Genomic DNA, 20,233 nt, shown 5'->3' with positions numbered 1-20,233 from the left:
CTGTACCACCAGGGAGGGCCAACCACTCATTAATTTTTAGGCAAACATCTACATGGCTATTACATAAAGATCCCCAAGAAAAAGAATGGGCCCAATATTAAAACCCATCTGCCATCTGCTGACATCTTATGCCCTCTGATAGAATTTGCTTCTGCTACCCCGTGTCATCTCAGATCTTCTGCCTCTGAGACTTCAGTGGAATGGACAATTCGAGGACTTTGAAATTTTATGTTGGAGGCACAGTCTTTCAGTTATCTGTTGCTACAAGTAGTAATCCACCCCACAGCTTAGTAACTTAAAACAATAATCACTTCTTTTGTCACTAAACTATAATTCAGGCAGGACTCCAAGGGAAGGCACCTGGCTCTTCCTGTTGTGTCCCATGACTGCAGATGTGGCAGTGTTTTGGGGGGCCTGGTTGGTGGGTGCAGCTTAGAGGTGGCTCATTCTAAAGCTAGGCAAGTTGGGCTGTCAACTGGCAGTGGCTGTGGTTTCACTTCCTCTCCATGTCGCCCCACTGCAGGTTACTTGGCTTCCTCACAGCTCAGCAGCTGAGGTTTAAGAGTGAGAGTCCCCAGAGGGCAAGCTGTGCATTTATAGCATTTTTATGTTTTAGCTTCAGAAGTCACAGCATCATTTCTATGATACTCTTTTAGTTAGGCAGTCACAAAAATCCACCTCTGCTCAAAGGCAGGAGACATAGGCCCCACCCGTAGTTGTTTGAGACTAGCTTTGGAAAGTACACTCTGCTACAACCTGACTGCACTGCTTTTTCCTTGGCTTTCCAGATCCTACAAAAGGAACTAACTTACTTCCTCCAAACTTTCAGATTTTCCCTCCCCCCACTACTTTTTCTGTTTTGCAAAAGTGAACCCTGTGTGTTTGGCAAGCTTCCAATTAAGTGAATCCTTATGAAAGAGGATTTGATTTGTTATAAGGGTAACTAAAATCTAGGTACTCAGACCTGTGACCAAAGAGTGAATGAATTGAAAATGTAGGTGCAGGGTGTTTTGTTGGGCTACTTGGGGTGGTCTGAAACTGTTCTGTAATGCTAGTTTCTTCTCTAGCAGATAAAAATTCCTGCGAACAAACTTCTGAAGTCAGTGAAAGCCAAACTACAGATAGTGATGACATCATAGTGACACCCATATCTCAGAAATGTCCTAAGGCAGTAAGTATACTGGGTCATCATTGACTATGAAACAAGGTTGTAAATTGTGATAGTATGCTTAATGCCATACATAAGAATTTCAAATTCAATTTTATTTTTTATTTATATATTTTTAAAGATTTACTTATTTATGCATACAGAACTGGGGTATAGGCCAGAAGTGCAGGGGCAGTGAGAGGATTCAGCACAGACAGAGTGGGGAGCAGAACAGGCAGAATGATGAAGTACATTGTTGAGGGGAGCAGTGGGAAGGTCAGGAGAGGTCTGCCATGTCATGTGGGTTACCTCCCTGGCCAGAGATTGAACTCATGCTGAAGCAGCTGCGGCCAGCTTTGCAGTATGCAACTTAATGTATTGTACCTACCCAGGAGGGCCCTCAAATTCAATTTTAATAAACCTCACGGGAAATATAAAATTATTTAAATTTGTATTTCATGTGAATGGAAGTCTGTTGATACAGTCAGATGAAAGAATCCTTTTCTTGACTTGGTGTAAATGAGGACTTGCTTAAACTCTGCTCTTACCTGTATTTTTTACTGCCGCTGCCTCCTGCTTCCATGTTCTTCATATCATACTGTGATTCTTCACCAGCCTGAGTGATGCTGTTTTGTTAAACCCACCTAAGAAGAACAGGTTTACTTTTGGAGGTTGAGGTTGGAAGAGAGGAAAGGATTTTTGGTGGGAGGGCTCGGAGAAACTGAATGCTAAAACCTAAAAATCTGTACTTGCAGTCATGTATTAATTTCATCCTCAAAGTTCCTTTGGAACTAGTTATACACAAGTGAATAAATACAGGTATATTCAACAGTTATTGCATCTGAATCTTGTAGGCTACAAATAAGATAGAAAACAGTCATCCTCTTGAGTCACTAGAATGTTCCCTGGCACATTGGTAGATGCTCAATAAATATTTGTAAAGTGAGTGACAGAATGAAAGGGTAAAATTTGAGGATTGTGAACTTCCTTAGAAACAACAAAGAAAAGTATTGGTATACCTAAAGCCAAGAAGTTGATTATATGATTTGTAAGTATTCAGAAAAGAGAAATTATTTTTTCTTAAATAGAGATTAGGAAACTCTTCCTGAGTAGAAGTCAGAGCTTCTCAAGATATGCAGGAAAATTAAGGAGATTGGAATGGGGAGAAACAATTAAAAAGTAGCATACCTAAACTGTTAACACAGTAAATAAGTTTCCCTTCCTCTGAAGTTTTATTTGTCACACCTTTTTTTATACATTATACAATGACACAGCTATGCAACTTCTGTCGACTGACAAATTCCAGATGGAAGGGAAAAGCTCTGAAAAATCAGAATTTCCATTGCTAACTTGTATACGACTTCCCTTTTTTGTATAATCATATCAAAAATATTCTGAGCAACCATCAGTTTGCAACTGGATTGCCTTAGCTTCATAAATTGGCTACCTGGTGGGGCAAAGTACAAGCTACCCTAGGGCAGGGAATTTCTCTGTGTCCGGAGACAAAAGGCAAGCTCCAGGAGAGATAAGACCCCCTCAGAGCATCAAGACTCTTGGGAAAATTCCTTGGTTTTTTTAAAAAAAGCAAATCTCAGGTAAAACTCCCAAGACATAAGGACTCATGGACAATTTCCTACCATTATTGACACAGATTTTACTTAATGCATAACTATGTGACTTCCTCTTAATTTACCCTTTTCTTAAACAATCACTAACTACTCTCTGCTAGTCTTATTTAACCTTTTCCTAAAACAAACACTAGCTACTCTCTGCTAGCCTTAAGTTAGCCATTAGCTTCTCTTTGGACAATCACTGATGACTCTGCTAACACAATTTATTCCTTCCCTAGGACCCCTAAATCCTTTGCTAACAGCTCATCCTTTCCCAGACCCCTTAATCCTTTGAAGTCATAGTTAAATATCCATATACATGAAAGTTATCACAAAGATGTATAGTCTAGTATTCCATAAAGTGTCAGGAAGAGAATGCATTGTTCCCCTCTTCCTTGAGAACTTTTATGCTGATTTCTTATTAACTTACCTGATGCATTATTATAACTAACTACTTGCTAAACAGTATAAGTAAAGACCTGCTAAAAAGATGATCAGGAAGACTTGCACCAGGCTCCGACTCCCATGTCTTCTTCACGCCCATTCCCCTTCCCCCTTCTTGGAATCTCCTCTTCTAGACGCCACTCCCACCTAAAAAGGCCCTGCCCTGTGACAGCCCGTGATTGGGGCCAGTCCCTGACAATACAATTATATCTTGAAAAATATTTAAGAGACAGACAGGAGCCAGAGAATAGTGGACTTTAACACTTTCAAGATTATAAAGATGAAATGATATGTCTAGGATTATAGAGCAAGCTGGTGAAAGAGTGTGAAACTCATTGTTTCTAGATGGTGTTCTCGCTCAGGTCAAACTGAAAAGCAGACAGCTGGTCAGCAAAGTTTTGAATTACAAACCAGGCAGGTTACATTTAAAATGTTGTTCTGAAGGCTCCTAAACAAGATCTCTTTTAGAGAACTTTTGTGTACCCAAAAATGTTACTTGAGAAACTAAATATGAAAACTCACTCTACGTTAGCAAAAAAAAAAGTAGTGTTTTGATTTAATTAAATATCTTACATTATAATTAAACTGCCAGCTCAATCATGTTGTATTTCAAAATTGCTAGGCATAAAAGATCAAAGAGGTTGATGGCCCAGAGACAGCACTTGAGTTTTGTCACTGTTCTGCCTGGAGTCAGTCAGGGTAATGAGAGAGGCAAGTAGTGTTTAAGAGCTTGGAGACTGGTTCAGAGAGAAGTGGTTTGGATTCTGGCTCTGCTGATAACAATTTATGAAGCTGTGGGGGAGTTATTTAACTCTGTAAAATAATCCTGTTAACTACGTCAACGTTATAGTAAGGTGGCAGAATTTTTTTTTTTAATAATTTATTTATTTAAGCTTACCGAACTGGGGTACAGGCCAGAGGTTGTTGGATGAAAGGTTCACCAGAGACAGAGTGGAGAGCAGAACAGGCTACTGAAATACACTGCTGAGGGGAGCAGAGGGTGGGTCAGGAGAGGTCTGCTATGCCCTATGGGTCAGCTCCCTGACTGGGGATTGAACTTGTGCTGCAGTGGTTGGAAGAGCTTCATAATGTGGTACTTTAACTCGTTGTGCCACCAGGGAGGGCCAGTGGCAAAATATAAACAAGGTGATGGGTGACAAGGCTCTAATATAGTACCTGAGCTAGATCAAACACTAAATGACAGTGCTGCTATTGACAATATCAATAATCTTCCTCTCTGAAATAGCCTCCTTCTCAAGCTTCTGTAGCATGGTGGAGCCCCCTCCCAAGGAAGGTCTAGACCCCAAGGGGTTGGCAGGGGGTCATTTCTCTCCTACCTGCTGGTTTGATTGAATAGGTGAATCAGTACAACTTCAAGATTGCCAAAATGGGCCCTCCCTGGTGATGCAATGGGTTAGGATGCAGCACTGCAAGCTGGCCGCAGCCCCTTCAGTCCAAGTTCGATTACTGCCCTGGAGGTGATCCACATGGCAAATCAGACCTCTCCTGACCCGCCCACTACTCCTTTCAGCAGTATACTTTGTTGATCTGCCTGTTCTGCTCTAGTGAAGTCTCTCACTGCCCCTGCACCTCTGACTTGTACCCCAAATTTTGTATGAATAAATAAATAAGTCTTAAAAAAAGACTGTAAAAAAAAAAAAAAAGACTGACAAATGCCTTTCCCCTGTATTGCTAAAAATGAATCAATCCCAATACATGTGGACCTTTCCTCAGATGTTTCTGAGACCGTTCCTTTGTGCATAGGATATACATGGAATTGCTCCCTGGGAGACTTTGTTAATCAGCACACAGTTTCTAGATTTCCTTTGTACTTGTCCTACCTCTGAGAATCTTTTCCCAGGAAAAGCTCTCAACCCAAAACACATATTCTCCACTAGATACAGTACCATTCCTGGACCAGTAATCAATCTCCCATTCTGAATGGACCATAGAATTTGTTTCCCTCCTTTACTGGAAAGGGGTGGCCATTTGCCTTTGGCCTGTGGCCTCAGGTGACTGTCTCAGGTTAGCAATAGTATCTATCAAAACCCTTAAAGTATATTCTCTTTTCTTATAAATTTCAAGTATGGAGGATGTCCTGACCTTTTATTTATGCTATTAAATAAGACTTAACTTTTGGAGTCCCACCCCCAACCAAATTAGCTGGCACACCTGAACTGTCTGGCACTAATACTGTACTACTAACTGTTCTTGGGGTTCTGCAAGCAAGTTCAAATGAGTTAGTATGTTACTGCGGTGAAGATAGCTAATATTTCTACTTGTATACTTCTCTTTTTGTTATTCAGTCCCAATAAACTATATAGTGGTCTCAAAAGAGAGGAAAGTAGTGGTGACAGCAACTCTGGAATGAGGCTTAGTGTGTTGGAATTGCTGCAGGAGGGCAGTGGTCTGAGGGCTGCTCTGTGATGTGCTCTGAGGAGGTCTGGAAGCCTTGGGCCACTCTCTACTGTGTGCTTAAGCCAGTTACTAAACCTCCAGTAAGCAATCAACAGGTCTATTTGTACCTAATCTCAGGAAAATGCTGGACTGGTTTTCATTCAGAATGTTGAAGAAATATCTTCTCAGAATTGATTCTTACTGTACTGTAGAGGCTGGAGAAACTATTTACCTGACTTGGAGACAGAACAACTGGCTTCTCTTACACACTTCCCAACAACAAGATGGGGCATGCATGGCAATTCAGTCAATGTCTCTCGGTGACTGTTTTACCTATAAATTGATCCGCAAGGAGTAATAATTAGATGAAATATGCCTGAGTTTGAGTCCTAGAGAGTAATGTGTTAATTAAATGAAGTATAAGTACACAGAGCATCACTAACCTATAGGGAATAAATATTTTTCTTATCAGGGTTCAGAGAAGATGTGTATTGAAGTTGTCTCTCTAGCCTTCTTCCCAGAGACTGAAGTGATGTGTGACGAGAACATACAGCAGGTGTATGTGGAGTATAAGTTCTACGACCTACCCTTGTCAGAGACAGAGACTCCAGTATCCCTGAGGAAACCAAGGGCAGGAGAAGAGATCCACTTCCATTTTAGCAAGGGTGAGGCATCATTCCCTGTGATTAGGGAGAAGAGATGGGCAAACATTCAGATAAAAGAGTCAAAACTATTCTGGACTTCTGATGGAGTGAATCCAACCATTTTGCATTCTTTTATTTATCAAAGTTATATGTTCATAAGGTCTTTTTTTAAAGAATATTTATTTCTGCATAGAACCTGGGGTACAGGCCAGAGGTAGGAGGGTGAGAGGATTCACCAGAGACAGTGGGGAGCAGAACAGGCAGATCTACTGAAATACACTGCTGAGGATGCAGCGAGTGAGCAGGAGAGGTCTGCTGTGCCAGTGGGTCACTCCCTAGCCTGCCAGAGTGGCTGGAGGTAGCTCGATAGTTCTGAGACTTCTATCCTTGTGCCACCAGGAAGGCCCAGTGGAAACACATTTATCGTGACATGGAACAGAACAACTTTCAAAGTGGTTTATAAGGCTTCCTTTATATCAGGATCAAAAAATTTCTTAAAGAGCCAAATAGTTACACTTTTAGATGTTGTGAGCCAGTCTCTGTTACAACTACTAAACTCTATCACCATGGTTGGAAAATCACCCTCAAATATATGCTAAAAACGGATATGACAGCGTTCAATAAAAATGTATTTATGAGACAGGGCCAGCCCTCTGCTTTTATCACTGTTTTACCTATACCACAAATGAAAGTCTTAGTGCCCAAGTATAACAGTTTGACTCTTTGCTTTTTTTCTTCTTGCCCTCAATAGTGATAGACCTGGATCCACTGGAGCAGAAAGGTCGAAGAGAATTTCTCTTCACCATGCTGAATGGACAAGATCCTGAGCAAAGACAGTAAGCATCTATCTACTTTCCACTTTGAAGGGAGTTATTCAGTCACAGAAACTTAGGCATTTAAGTTGGTCTTTTGCTAATGCTTAATAACTTAATAAATTCTGTCAAATCAATTTACTCTAATGAATTTCTCATCCACTTAAGTATAATTTGTGTTTGTGACTGATTACCTGATCAATTATGTAATCGCATAGGTTTAGCTCATTTCTCACCATGGCAGCAGCCCTGATGAGCACTTTCTGGTGGCAGTAATTTACTTGAATACTATTTTTTTTAAAGATTTATTTATTCATACAGAACTGGAGTACAGGCCAGAGATGTGGAGGGTGAGAGGATTCACCAGAGACAAATTGGGGAGCAGAACAGGCAGATCAGCGAAGTACACAGCTGAGGGGAGCAGCAGGCGGGTCAGGAGAGGTCTGCCGTGCCATGTGGATCTCCTCCGGGGTGGGCAGGCAGGAATCGAACTCATGCGGAAGTGGCTTAAGCTTCTTAGTGCTGTGCTTTAACCTGCTGCGCCATCAGGGAGGGACCCTGAATACTATTTTTTAAAAAGAATTAATTATTTATGCACACAAGAGCTGAGATACAGGCCAGAGGTGAGGGGCGAGATGATTTACCAGACACAAAGTGGGGAGCAGAACAGGCAGATCTACTGAAATACACTGCTGAGGGGAGCAGCCGGCGAGCCAGGAGAGGTCTGCCACGCCATGTGGGTCAGCTCCCTGGCTGGGGATCAAACTATGCTGTAATGGCTGCTGATAGCGCCATAGTGCTCAGACTTTACCCCTGGTGTAACCCATATACCTTTGACTATCTTTTTGTCAGTGTGGTATAGTGGACAGTAGACTGGCTTTGTAATAAAATATGACTTTGAATCTTGGTTTCCAACTTGAAGGATCCTGTGAGGATCCTGAAATAATATCGTTCACCCAAAACACTTGATAGTATGCTTGGTGCAGAATTATATTAGATAAGCCCCCTTTGCATTGGTTCTCAGAATTTATACAGAAATATAATCACAGTAAAATTATAGTTCTATTTCTCTTGCACTCTATTGGCCACCAATATTTGACTTAAAAAAATGGGCATATAAAATGTTCAGGGGCATCCTTGGTGGCGCAGGGATTAAAGTGTCAGTGCTATTAATCTATCTGCAGCCACTGCAGCACAAGTTTGATTCCCCACCAGGGAGCTGACCGACATGGCGCAGCAGACCTCTTCTGTCTTGCCCACTGCTCCCCTCAGCAGTGTATTTCAGTACATCTGCTTGTTCTGTTCTCTACTTTGTCTCTGGTGAATCTTTTCATCCCCCGTACCTTTGGACTACACCCCAGTTCTTGTATGCATAAATAAAATCTTTAAAAATGTCCAGAACAGGAAAATCCAGAGAAAGACATAGACTAGTGTTCACCTGGGAACTGGGGAGAGAGAAGTGAAGAGTGTCTTAATGAGTTAAAGGTTTATTCTTGATCTAGAATTAGGTAGTGGTGATGGTTGTACAACATTGTGATGATATTAATACAGAAGTAGGGCTCCTGGGTGGCACAAGGGGTTAAAGTACAGCACTGTGAAGCTATCTACAGCCTCTGCAGCTTGAGTTTGATCTCAGGCTCCCCTCAGCAGTGTATTTTAATATATCCACCTGTTCTGCTTCCCACTCTGTCTCCAGTGAATCCTCTCACTGCCCTTACATCTCTGGCCTGGACCCCAGTTCTTATATACATAAATAACTTTAAAAAAATTGTCAGCCATCTCATAAGGAATTAATTATACCTCAACACTTTTGAGGCAGCTTGGTGAACTACAGTACCTGGATTCTTAGTTCCTTTTTCTCAAGCCTGTTGTTACTTTAAATCATACTGGTTCCTTACTTGTCTGCTGTTGTAGTCTCATGAAATGGAAGGAAAGCAAGGAAAAAGTGACTTAGGAATGACACTAAAATTTCAAATTACTTTAACCCTTATTTTATTTCTAAAATCTACTCCTTAGGCTTAATAGTTCTCAGTTAAACGGAATGTTGATTTTTCTCCCCCATTAGTTTAAAGTTTACAGTGGTAAGTGATCCTATGGATGAGGAAAAGAAAGAATGTCAAGAAGTAGGATATGCGTATCTGGAACTGTGGCAGATCATGGAGTCAGGAGAAGACCTTATAGAACAAGAACTTGACAGTAAGTAATGTGCTGCTGAATTCCATTTACATTTAAGGAAATCATCCTGATAATGAACACCTTCCCTTTTTACCTTTATTACATATCATCACAGCCATAGTGATAGAAGCTGGAAAGAAATTCCTACAGCTGTGTTTACTTCTAGATAAAGCATGAGAGTAATGACTTGTACATTTTAGTCCATAGGTCTCATGACAACTAGAATCTATCAATCTCCGATGTTTTAGTTAGAAAAATTTTAAAAAGGTAAAATATAAACTTCAGCTTTAAATATTGGGATATTTTTAATATTCACTATTTATGCAAGCATTCAAATATACATATATCCACTTAAAATATGTCAGAATGTTTTCCCCCTTTTTAAAATGTGTTTCTTGAGGTAACATTGGTTGTTTTTGGAGTATTAAGTTCACACCTCTTCCAATGTATTTTACCGTATCATGTCCACCACCCAAGTCTAAATAAGCCCCATCACATTCCTCTTGGACCCCCTCTGCAGTCCCCTGCTACTTAACTCCTCATCTCTGGTAATCTGAGTTCTGTGGTCAGAATCCAAGCAATTATCTGTTTGGTTTTGTCTTGTCTTTTGTTTTGTTCTGCATGTACATTCCACATAGGAGTGAAATCATGTCGCATTTGTCTTTTCTTTTCACTTATTTCTCCTTGCATAATCCCCTCAGGGTCCATTCGAATTGTCACAAATGGCAAGATTTCATCTTTTTTTAGTAGAGTAGTATGCCATGATGTACACAACTTTATCATCTGTCATTAGGCATTTGGGTTGTTTCTGCATCTTGGCTATTGTAAATAGTGCTGCACTGAAAATAGGAGTGAATAAATATTTTCAAATTTGTTTTCACATTGTTTGGAGAGATACCTTAGTGGAATTGCTGGATCACCTAGGTATGTATTTGGTGGCTTGAGAAAGCTCTGTATTGCTTTACACAGACGCTGTATGTTTACATTACCACCAAAAGCATATGAGAGTTCCTTTTTCTCCACACCTTGCCAACTCGTCCCTGATCTTTTTTATATAGATCATTATCACAAGTGTAAAGTGATTGTTTTGCATTTTCCTCGTAAGTGACAATAAACTTTTTCTCCTTGTTGGCCACCTGTATGTCTTCTTTGGAAATATGTCTGTTTAGCTTTTCTGCCTATTTTTTGATTGGGTTGTCTTTTTTGTTGAATGAGTCTTTTTATATATCTTCGATATTAAGCCCTCACCCAATGTTGGATGTGTAAAAATTTTCTTCCATTTAGTTGGGTGTCTTACTTTAGCTTTGTTGTGCTTTTTTTTATTTTGATGTCCCGTTTTATTTTTGCCTTTGTTTTCCTTCTTGCTGGACTCAACAGGTTATCACTAAAGCCAGTGTAATGAATGGAATTTTGCCTGTTTTCTTGTGTATTTTATGGTTTCAGGTTTTATGTTCAAATCTTTTATTTACGTTGAGTTAATTTTTGTATATGGCATAATGGTTTAATTTCATCCTTTGATTGTGACTAATTTTTCCAACATTTGTTGAATACACTTTTCTTTAAAAGCACTTGGTTGCTTTGTCTTAAAGTAACTGTCCATAGAATTGTGGGTTTATTTCTGGGCTCTCAATTCTATTTCATTTATTTATTTTTATTCCAATACCTTACTTTGATTACTGTAAATTTGTAATGTAGTTTTTGTTAGGGAGTATGATACCTCCATTCTTGATTTTCAGGAATGTGTTGACTATTTGGTGGTTCCATATAAATTTCAGTAATGTGTTTTATTTCCTTGAAAAAACGCTATTGGAATTTTTATAGATTGCATTAAAATGTTACATTACTTTGGGTAAGATGGCCAAATTCAACAGTTGATTCTTAACAGTTGTACATTTCTCCATTCTTTGTCTTTATTAAATGTAAGAGCTTTTCAGTTTTTGTTGGTCAGGTCTTTAACTTCCTTTCACTTAATTCCTTTTGATGAGATTGCAAATGTGATAGTTTCTTGATTTCTTCCTCTTTTAGTTCATTGTTTGCATATAGATTTTTGTACACTGATTACAAACATCAAAATTCCTGACCTCTTCAGCAGTTTGCAGCAAAAACAGAATGCCCCTTCTTTTTAAAGTAGCCCCTTATATAGATCAAATCTTCATCAGTTGGCTGCATTTTCCCATTGTACATCTCCACTAATACAATGTTTTTCTGATTGATCTCACATCATTGGTTCCTTCCATCCATTTCCACCAACTTAGTGTTTTAAAACAATGTTACCAACTTCAAAACTCAGCTTCTGGAAGTACTGGCATAATGGTTGGTCTATCTGGCATCACCTGTACTCTTTAAGATATTTACATCTAAGCACTTTACGCTGTTCTTACCAATTACCCTAATTTGTCACATCCAGTTCGTTTTCTTACACATCCTGCTTGACATCCCTAAACCTCAAATGTTTCTCCTTCTTTATCTAAGCCAGAGTTTTAATAAAACCTGAGTTTACAGCAGACCAAGTCACTACTTCTGTGCCCCCCAACTTTGTACCTTTTGTTCCCTTACTCCCACAATTCTATTTTGCAAGTTAAAATGTTCATCCTTAATTCTAGCTCTCTCCTTATACCAAAGTCTTAAAATTTTATTTATTTTACTTAAGTGTTCTGAACCCTCTCCCCTACCTCCACTATCATTGGATAGTAGTCCCTTCGTTTTTCTCCTGAAAACCACCAGCTCATAACTACCCTCCCTAATAATTATTTTGATTACTGTAACTTTGTATGTAGTTTTGTCAGGGAGCAGGATTTTGTTTTGTGTCCAATTTGAATAAAATATTTCTCCAAATAATGGAGTGACTCTTCTAGAATCCAAATAAAAGCTGTCATTTTTAATACCTTCAGCTAAAACCAAATTTCTTAAGACAGACAAGGCCTTTTATGAGGTGGCTCCTGCTTATCTGAATAGCTTCCTTACTGCTACTCCTCACACTTCCCCAGACTTACATGTTCTCATGTCTTGGCAAATGTTTAGACTATCTTTCAGTTTTCAAAGATTAAGGCACTATCTCCAGAAAACCTTTTCTAGTTCCTCCAGTGTGGGTTAGGTGCCTCTGTTTTCTCAAAGCAACTACCATATTTTATTAAGACAGCTTTCCTTTCTCTTCCACTAAACTGTGTCCCCTCTAAGAAATGAGGTGAAAACTTGAGTGTCTTCAGTACCTGAATGACAAAAACATTTAAATGTTTAAACTTGAATGATGCTGCTGCCTGACACATTCCTTTTTTATTTCCCAACAGTTGTTAGCCCTGAAGATCAAGCTACCCCAATTGGAAAGCTGAAGGTTTCCCTTCAAGCTGCGGCTGCCTTCCGTGCTATTTACAAGGAGATGACTGAAGATTTGGTTTTGTAATGGAACAAGTGCTATTCCATTCTAAACTCCAAGGGAACCATAGTAAAATGTCTCATATAAAGTAACTTGCTATACCATAAATGTGGTTTACTGTAATGCCTAGTATGGAACCTGAGAATGATGAGTGATGGATAAGGTATACTTCTCTAACTTCTTAACATTCCATCAAGGAGCAGCTACAAAAATAAGTATCACACAAGGTGAATTTACAAAGAACAAAACAACAACAACAACAAAAAAAAAACCACAGTTTATTTATCTTTTAGTTCTTCCAAAATTGAAAATATCAAGTCCTACTGCTAAGGAGAAAAAAAAACAAAAAACAAGAAACAAAATCCGAGGCCCCTCCCCCCTCTTCTCTTAAAGTCACAGAACACGGAAGGAACTGTAGTGGGGACAGATGGGTGCAGAGAACCAGGAGGGGAAGGATGGCAAGATAAACGCCCCAAATACTTAAAAAGCTGTTCAACAGAAACTGTGATAAATACAGGACAATGCAAGACAAGTAAAAATAAGGAGCAGCAGTGACGAGAGGCTGTGTTGTAGATGTGGCCGCCCTTCCTCTTCTCTGTTCTCACTAGGGTATTCTAGGCCCAAGGCATGACTCGCCCCCTTCCAAATCTAAATGTTGACGACTCTGCACCTCTTCCTAGATTCCAATGGAAGCAGTGTAAGAGGAACAATCACTCTTCCTCAGGCACACCAGGAAAGAAACTTGTGATTTTGTTTCTACATTATACCATGTATGAATTTGTAAGGATGAACTGAGCCAAGGAGTGTCACTGCTTATGTCTTCCAAGGCAGCAAAAATAACTCAGAATCCGCATGAGGCAAGAAAGCAGGAAAACTGGTGACGTACCAGCCTGACTGGCCTCATTAGCTCAAGCTGTATGGTTTATCACAACCATTAGTAAATTCCAAGGTCCTTTTCTTTAGTACTGCAAGGCTGGAACTTAAAGAGATATGAGGAAGGTCATGGCAAGTAGGATAAGATGGAGGACTGAATCTGCTGGTTAAGAACCTTGGTACAGTAGGTAAGAATCACCTTGTACCAATGTCCTAGAAATACAGCTTTGAGACATCAAAGAATAAGATGTCAGAAACCATCATCAGTGTCCTGGTAGAAGGTGACAGGAAGAGAGGAATGAAGCAATATTAACAGTGGAAGCCTCTGCCTTCTTCAAGAACACCTCCTCCCTCGCCATCTGGATGGGGCCATTGGCACGAGTCCTGGTGGGCCTGGAATCCCCCGAGTAGATTGGTCCACACAAATGGCCCCCTAAACCCTTAAACACAAATGGCAAACCTTCAAAAGGAAAAATACAGTTTCTATGTCATGTAAAATTTTCAGGGGTTGGCTGGAGGAAGAATAGAACTGAGGGTCAAAGTTCGGAAGTTACTTCCTCTTTTTCTTGGGGGGTGCAGAGCTGTGTCTGGAACCACGGTTAGAGCCACGGCCTGAACTGTGCACAGATGCCTTCCTCTTTCGGCTCATACTTCGACTCTGTTCTTCTTCCTCCTCATAACGACTTTCACGATCCGCTAAACAGAAGAGGCGTTACTAGTTAGCTGCAGGTTACTAGTTAGCTTTAGGTAGCTAACCTGGAGAATATGAAGTAGCAGAGAGAATGTCCTTTGTAGTCAGTCCTGTTTTAATTTTTTACTTAGCCACTTACTGGATGTGTGACTAAACAAGTAAGTAATCCTCCTCAGTGTTCATGCATTTATTCCTATTGAATGGAAAATTGTTTCCGGACTAAAGAAATCTATACCAAAAACAAGCTCACTGGTGGGGATACAGTAGATTATTTCCTTTTTTTTTTTTTTTTTACCTTTTCTTTGTTGTCTGGCTTGAGAGTGATCAAATTAGTACCACAAACCCTTTCCTAGCTGTGAACTGGTGTAGAGTTAAAATAATTTAGATTTGAAACACTAATAGCCTAATTTTGGAACCTCACAAGATTATGTGCCTAACATGGCTGCAGACACACTGGGAGCCTGACCAAGTGGAAAAAGCGTCCCATTAGGAAGTCATGCCACCTGGAGGGAGCAGATACACTCATTTTCTTCTTTAGTCTGAATTTGCAGCTTGTTCTTTTGTTACTCATTAGGCTAATAGTATCACAGAATACTGAAATCCATTAGAAATCTGTACTTCAAAAAAATAAACTAAACAAAACAAAATTTTACCTTTTCGGGCTTCTTCCTCCAGCTCATCCCAGTCCTTTCCACTCTCTTCTTCACTGCCTAATGACTCCTTAGAATAATCTGCAATAAAATTAAACATTAGTCTTTAGATAGGAATGGAAAAGAATTTTTCCTTTCTAGAAAAACCAGTTTCTAAAAATGACATCAGCTTAGGAAAACAGAAAGCTTTCCCCCTCTGAAGTCCAACCTGATTCTTCAGCTTCTGATGAATAATCTTCATCACTGTCCTCCTCCTCCTCTTCATAGTCATCCTCTGAAGGATTAAAAGTCTCATCTTCAATTTCAGACTCTGAATCCCCTTCCTCAGCATCACTTCCCTGGTAAAGGTAGAGCATAACATTTATGTTTTCTAAATATAACAACAAAAACTGGGTGATCAAGAGATTAAAGGATTTATTTAAAGTTTTTAGTAAGGAGAATTAGAAGAGTCCCTCAATATGTAATTCATATTTTTTATAGATTCACTTTGTCCTTTCTTACCCAGGAAAACTAACCAAAGAAATACAAAAGGTAATAATGCAAAATGGATTATGAAGGAAACATCTTTTGAAACTGCCCTTAGAAATTTTTCTAAATACTAAGATTCATGGAAAGAAGTTTCTGTAATTTTAAAGAAATCTTGTCAGTAGCAACCAAAGCCTAATTAATTTATCATATACCTGTAAAACTAATTTGGAAAAACAAAAGCCACTTGTATTCAGCGTTTCTTCCATTTGACCTGGTCCCTCACATACTTTATGGCATTCTGCTAACTCCTCAAATGGTAATGGGCAACACTGTACCAGAAAATAAACCCCACACTCACGCACCTCACCCTCAGGCTCCAGGAAAGACCAGCCACCCTGCTCAAAGAAACCTTCAGGGTCATCAACGATAGTCTTCATAATTTTAGTCCAGTTAAGGGACTGTACTCCTTCTGTGTACTTTAGGTCACAGGAACTGAGAGAAAAGACAGTACAAATCAAAATTGCTCCTTTGTGATTTGAAAAATCCTGTATTGTCTTTATCATTAGCAGTAACCTTTCCCCAAATATATATGAGAGCAGGTATTCTTTTCACTGTGCCACCAAAACATACCTAAGTGGCTGAAAGTTGGTTCCCAGAGCACTGGATTTCAAGACAAGGCAGCCTGACTGATGGAAGCTTTCTCCCTGAGTCAACTAAGTGTGAGTTCACCCTATTTTCCATTTTCTTTCCCTTCTCTTTAATTTCCCATTCCTTATTTAGCTTTCCCGCCTACTCACCTCACCCATGCTTTCTCCTCTCTGACTTGCAAATTCTTATTTGCAAGTCCTATGTGAATACTTTTCAATTCTGATCATTCATACTTAAGAAATAGCAACAATTTTCACTGGCCCTACTTTTCCCTCTGCAACTTTTCACTGCTTTCCTATCCTTGGCTACTTGTTGTGAGGTCTATCTGAAGGTAGTAATAATTTTTTTTTAGTACCTAATTTGCCCTGTGTTAGGAAGATGCTCAAATCCACTTCTGCTGAGGAGAGCTGAATCAATTAAAATGGGTAGGGGAGAAAAGAAAATCAAATAAATGACAAGAGTAAAGAAGACAAACTTAGCATTCAACCTGCCTGAGAATGACTGGCATGAAACAATTACAGGTATTATCACATACACTGCAATGCTTACTCCCAGCTATGATGGAGTAACGAGGTTCAGATTTACCTTTCCAGCTTAAATAAATAGAGAACAGGACAAAATATGAAACAGCCATTTTCAAACACTGGAAAAAAAGCAGCACATGACTAATTCCCGAGAAGGAAACATGGCTTTGTTTTATAGTTGCTCCAGTTTCCTACCTGAACACAGCTCCTAGGTTGTTATAAAGAGGGAGAAATCAATAGGAATAGACGCCAACAGAACAGGATTAGGAGGCGGAGGAAGAAACCATGGGGCAGAAAACTGAAGGGGAAAGAAAGCTCTGGAGATTTGCAGAAGGATCCCTTTATGTCTTTGGCTAAAGACAAATCGAAACATACATGACAAAATGACCAGAAAATTCCCCATCTCATTTAATATGTTAAAAGAGGAATGAAATGCACTGGACTATGGTGATGGCACATGGATGATGGGAAACCCAAGGGGATTGCAACTGAGATGGAAAAATGCCAAAAATATGTAAAAATAATTAAAAAAAAAAAAAGGAATGACTGCATTGAAGCTAAAATAATGACAAACTATGGAATTCATAACATATTAGAAAGTAAAATGTATGACTAATAGCAGAAAGGACAGAAGAACAGAAATGCAAACATAAGAATCTTCCAACAGTAGTGATATATTATCTTAAGGAAGACTGATAAGTTAAAGATGTGTATGTAAACCTGAGAGCAGCCGTAAAAGTAAAACAAAGAGGTATAACTAATAAGCCAAATATGAAGATTATTTAGTAATCAAAAAATTAAAATTAATCAAAAAGTGCATAAAAAGATGAGGAAAATGATTAATAGCAGATGGCTGGCCTCCCTGATGGCACAGGGGTTAAAATCGCAGCAATATGAAGCACAAGTTTGATCCTCAGCCAGGGAGGTGACCCACATGGCACAGCAGACCTCTCCTGTCCTGCCTGCTGCTCCCCTAGGCAATTTCTTTCGGTAGATCTGCCTGTTCTGCTTCCCCTCTCTGTCTCTGGTGAATCTGCTCACCCCCCCACACCTCTGTCCTGTACCCCAATTCTTATATGCATAAATAAACTTTTAAAATTCAAAAATGTAAAAGACAAAATATATGTACTATGAAAACACTAACTAGCACTAACCAAAATAAACCAGAAAGCTGCAGTAATACCCCACTACACAGGTTTCAAACAAGGACTATTACCAGGAAGTGTGTGCACTACTGCAGCAAATACTACTACCAGAAATAAGGAAGAATATTTCATAAAGATGGGGGAAAAAATTCAGTTAAAATGACAAAGTGTCTACGCAGAGTACTCAAGAAAAAAAGGAAACCAGTTATGAACACTGGAAAGGAAGAAGGACATCAAAAAAGATTGTACAAATAGTACAGCTGTAATTCTGATGAAACAGACTGCTTTGAATGATACTGTGTCTTAAGATTTTAAATTGGAACAAAACTGAAGATTTAAACTACCTGAATTAAAAACTTACTATCAAGCTACAAATAATCAAGACCGTATATGGTATCAGTGTAAGGATACATATATCCCAATGTAGTCCAGAAATAGATTATCTCCTACATTGTCAAATGATTTTTGTTTTTTTAAGTAAAAGATGGCAAGGCAATTCAATGGGTACGGAATGATCTTTACAATAAATGATGCTAAAACAATTGATCAGATCCTTACACTACGGTAGAAAAATTAACTGGAAATGGACAACAGACCTAAATATAAGACCTAGAATATAAAACTCTAGAACAAAAGACCTTGGCTTTTGTTTAGTACCTAGGACATAGAAAGCACAAATTATAAGAACTGAACAGAATTTTTGGATAGTTCATACTCCTGATTTCTTAAAGACACACAGGAAAATGAAAAAGCAATGAAACTACTGAAGGAAACATGCAAAAACTGTATCTGATGGACTTGACCTTACCCCAGTTCTTGTATGCAAAAATAAATAAATCTTTAAAAAAAATAAAAGACTATAGCAAACAAAAAATTTCTGCAGCGAAGGAAAGGATACAATGAAAATGCAAACTACTTAATGAAGGAAGGTATCTGCAAAGCATTTACTGACAAGGGACTAATATTAAAAACATATAAACCACCCAAAAACAACAAAACACAAAACCTGATTAAAAAACAGGCAGAGGATCCAAACAGGTACCTCACCAAAGACGACACTCAGTCTACAGATATATGAGATGATGTTCTTTATCACTCATCTAATGGGAAATGCAATCAAAACCCCAATGAGATTTCACTCACGTCGGCAAGAATGGCAGTTATCAAAAAAATCAAGAAACAGCAAGTGCTGGCAAATACATAGAGAAAACGAAATCCTCACACTCTGCTGGTGGGGATATAAACTGGTACAGTCACTAGATGGAAAAACGGAAGTGAAGTTATCAAAAAATTAAAAATACTATCACCACATGAACTGTAATCCCACTTCTGAGCATTCACACCCAGATATGAAAAAATTAATTTGAAAGGATATATTCACCCCTTGCCATTTGCAACATGGAGGGAACTTGAAGGGATTATGCTAAAAGTCAGGAGGAAGACAAATATAAATATAACTCATTTGTGGAATATAAAGGAAAGAACCAAATAAATAAAACACAAACCCTTAGACCTGACAACAGAATGACAGTTTCAAAAGGAGATGGGGGAAAGGAAAAGGGTTGGTTGGTGTGGATAGTGACAGGATACTGGCCATGGGTAATACCTACAATTGCTGAAGTGAGAAACTATCTGAAACCCATACTACGTTATGAACTAATTTCACCTCAAAAAAAAAGATACACATTTATATACAGCACTTGTATACTGTATTGTCTTAAGAAAATCCTCATGAAACCAGGAATTTCTTTTTCAGTTTATTTCTAAGCACTCTACCCATTTTGTAAAGACTTACATTTATAACAGCTCTTCACAAATAAGGGAGTAACTGAGAGGGAAGACACTACTGGATATGCTACAGTTACTCAAAGTCTCACTCTTTACCTAGAATGGTATCTCCGTTTATTGTGGTTCTGGCATTTCACGAGAAATTCTTTTAGCTGAGTGTGAATATATATATATCTGTGTCAAAAACTAAAAAAATAATTTTTCAGTAAAAATTGAATGCAGCAACTGTATGTCTTTAATACGTGTGTGTGTGTGTGTGTGTGTGTGTATGTTTCAAATAGAGACAAAGATCTCAGGCTTTGCTTTTCTTTCTTATTGTTAAGTATTCAGGGGAAAAGTTAATAGTTCCATGCCTAACAGATCCCAAATTTTCCAGGCCTGGCCTACATTTAAACCTAATGACAGTTCACCTTCACCTTAAATATGACAATAAATTTCATATACAACACACCACACAGCTATATTTTCTAATGTATAACTCTTGGGATAAATATGAGACTGGTGATAGACGAACTTACTTCAACCATTCTTTGATGGGGTCAAGTGAGGCTACAGGGATGGCGTTGATCATTGTCACTTTCTTGCTGTAGTCCTTATAGACAATTACCATATCAAAGTTTTTCAGGTGAAACTGGACCCGCTCAAAGTGAATCAGCTCCACTTCATCCAGTGTCACCACAAAAGGTGGCTGTCAGAGAGGAATTGGAATATTATTTTATAAACACTTCCCTTAAAAGTATTCGCATCTTGGCCCTCCCAGGTGGCGCAGTGGGTTAAAGCACTGCACTGAGAAACTAAAGCCACTTCCGCATGAGTTCGATACCCGCCTGCCCTGGAGGTGACC

General features: G+C 38.9%; 2 protein-coding genes across 2 annotated transcripts in view; one reads left to right on the top strand and one right to left on the bottom strand.

The window, feature by feature from the left end:
- The window catches only part of RPGRIP1 (retinitis pigmentosa GTPase regulator interacting protein 1), a 42,307-nt gene extending 29,678 nt beyond the window's left edge, over positions 1-12,629 (top strand). Inside the window, exons 19-23 of the mRNA XM_004694537.1 lie at positions 1,071-1,171; positions 6,071-6,263; positions 6,994-7,078; positions 9,120-9,250; positions 12,517-12,629. Coding sequence (XP_004694594.1) covers positions 1,071-1,171; positions 6,071-6,263; positions 6,994-7,078; positions 9,120-9,250; positions 12,517-12,629 — 623 coding nt within the window. The remainder of the gene's footprint in view (positions 1-1,070; positions 1,172-6,070; positions 6,264-6,993; positions 7,079-9,119; positions 9,251-12,516) is intronic.
- Positions 12,630-12,865: 236 nt separating this feature from the next.
- SUPT16H (suppressor of Ty 16 homolog (S. cerevisiae)) overlaps positions 12,866-20,233 on the bottom strand; it is a 32,331-nt gene continuing 24,963 nt past the window's right edge. Inside the window, exons 22-26 of the mRNA XM_004694675.2 lie at positions 19,908-20,077; positions 15,647-15,776; positions 15,025-15,154; positions 14,820-14,897; positions 12,866-14,171 (exon numbers count right to left, since the gene is read on the bottom strand). Of these exons, the coding sequence (XP_004694732.1) occupies positions 14,026-14,171; positions 14,820-14,897; positions 15,025-15,154; positions 15,647-15,776; positions 19,908-20,077 (654 nt within the window). The 3' untranslated portion in view covers positions 12,866-14,025. The remainder of the gene's footprint in view (positions 14,172-14,819; positions 14,898-15,024; positions 15,155-15,646; positions 15,777-19,907; positions 20,078-20,233) is intronic.

This window comes from Condylura cristata, unplaced genomic scaffold (genome assembly GCF_000260355.1).
Source record: "Condylura cristata isolate star-nosed mole 26May11 unplaced genomic scaffold, ConCri1.0 scaffold00045, whole genome shotgun sequence".
Taxonomy (NCBI): domain Eukaryota; kingdom Metazoa; phylum Chordata; class Mammalia; order Eulipotyphla; family Talpidae; genus Condylura; species Condylura cristata.
This window is presented reverse-complemented; position numbering and strand designations above follow the sequence as displayed.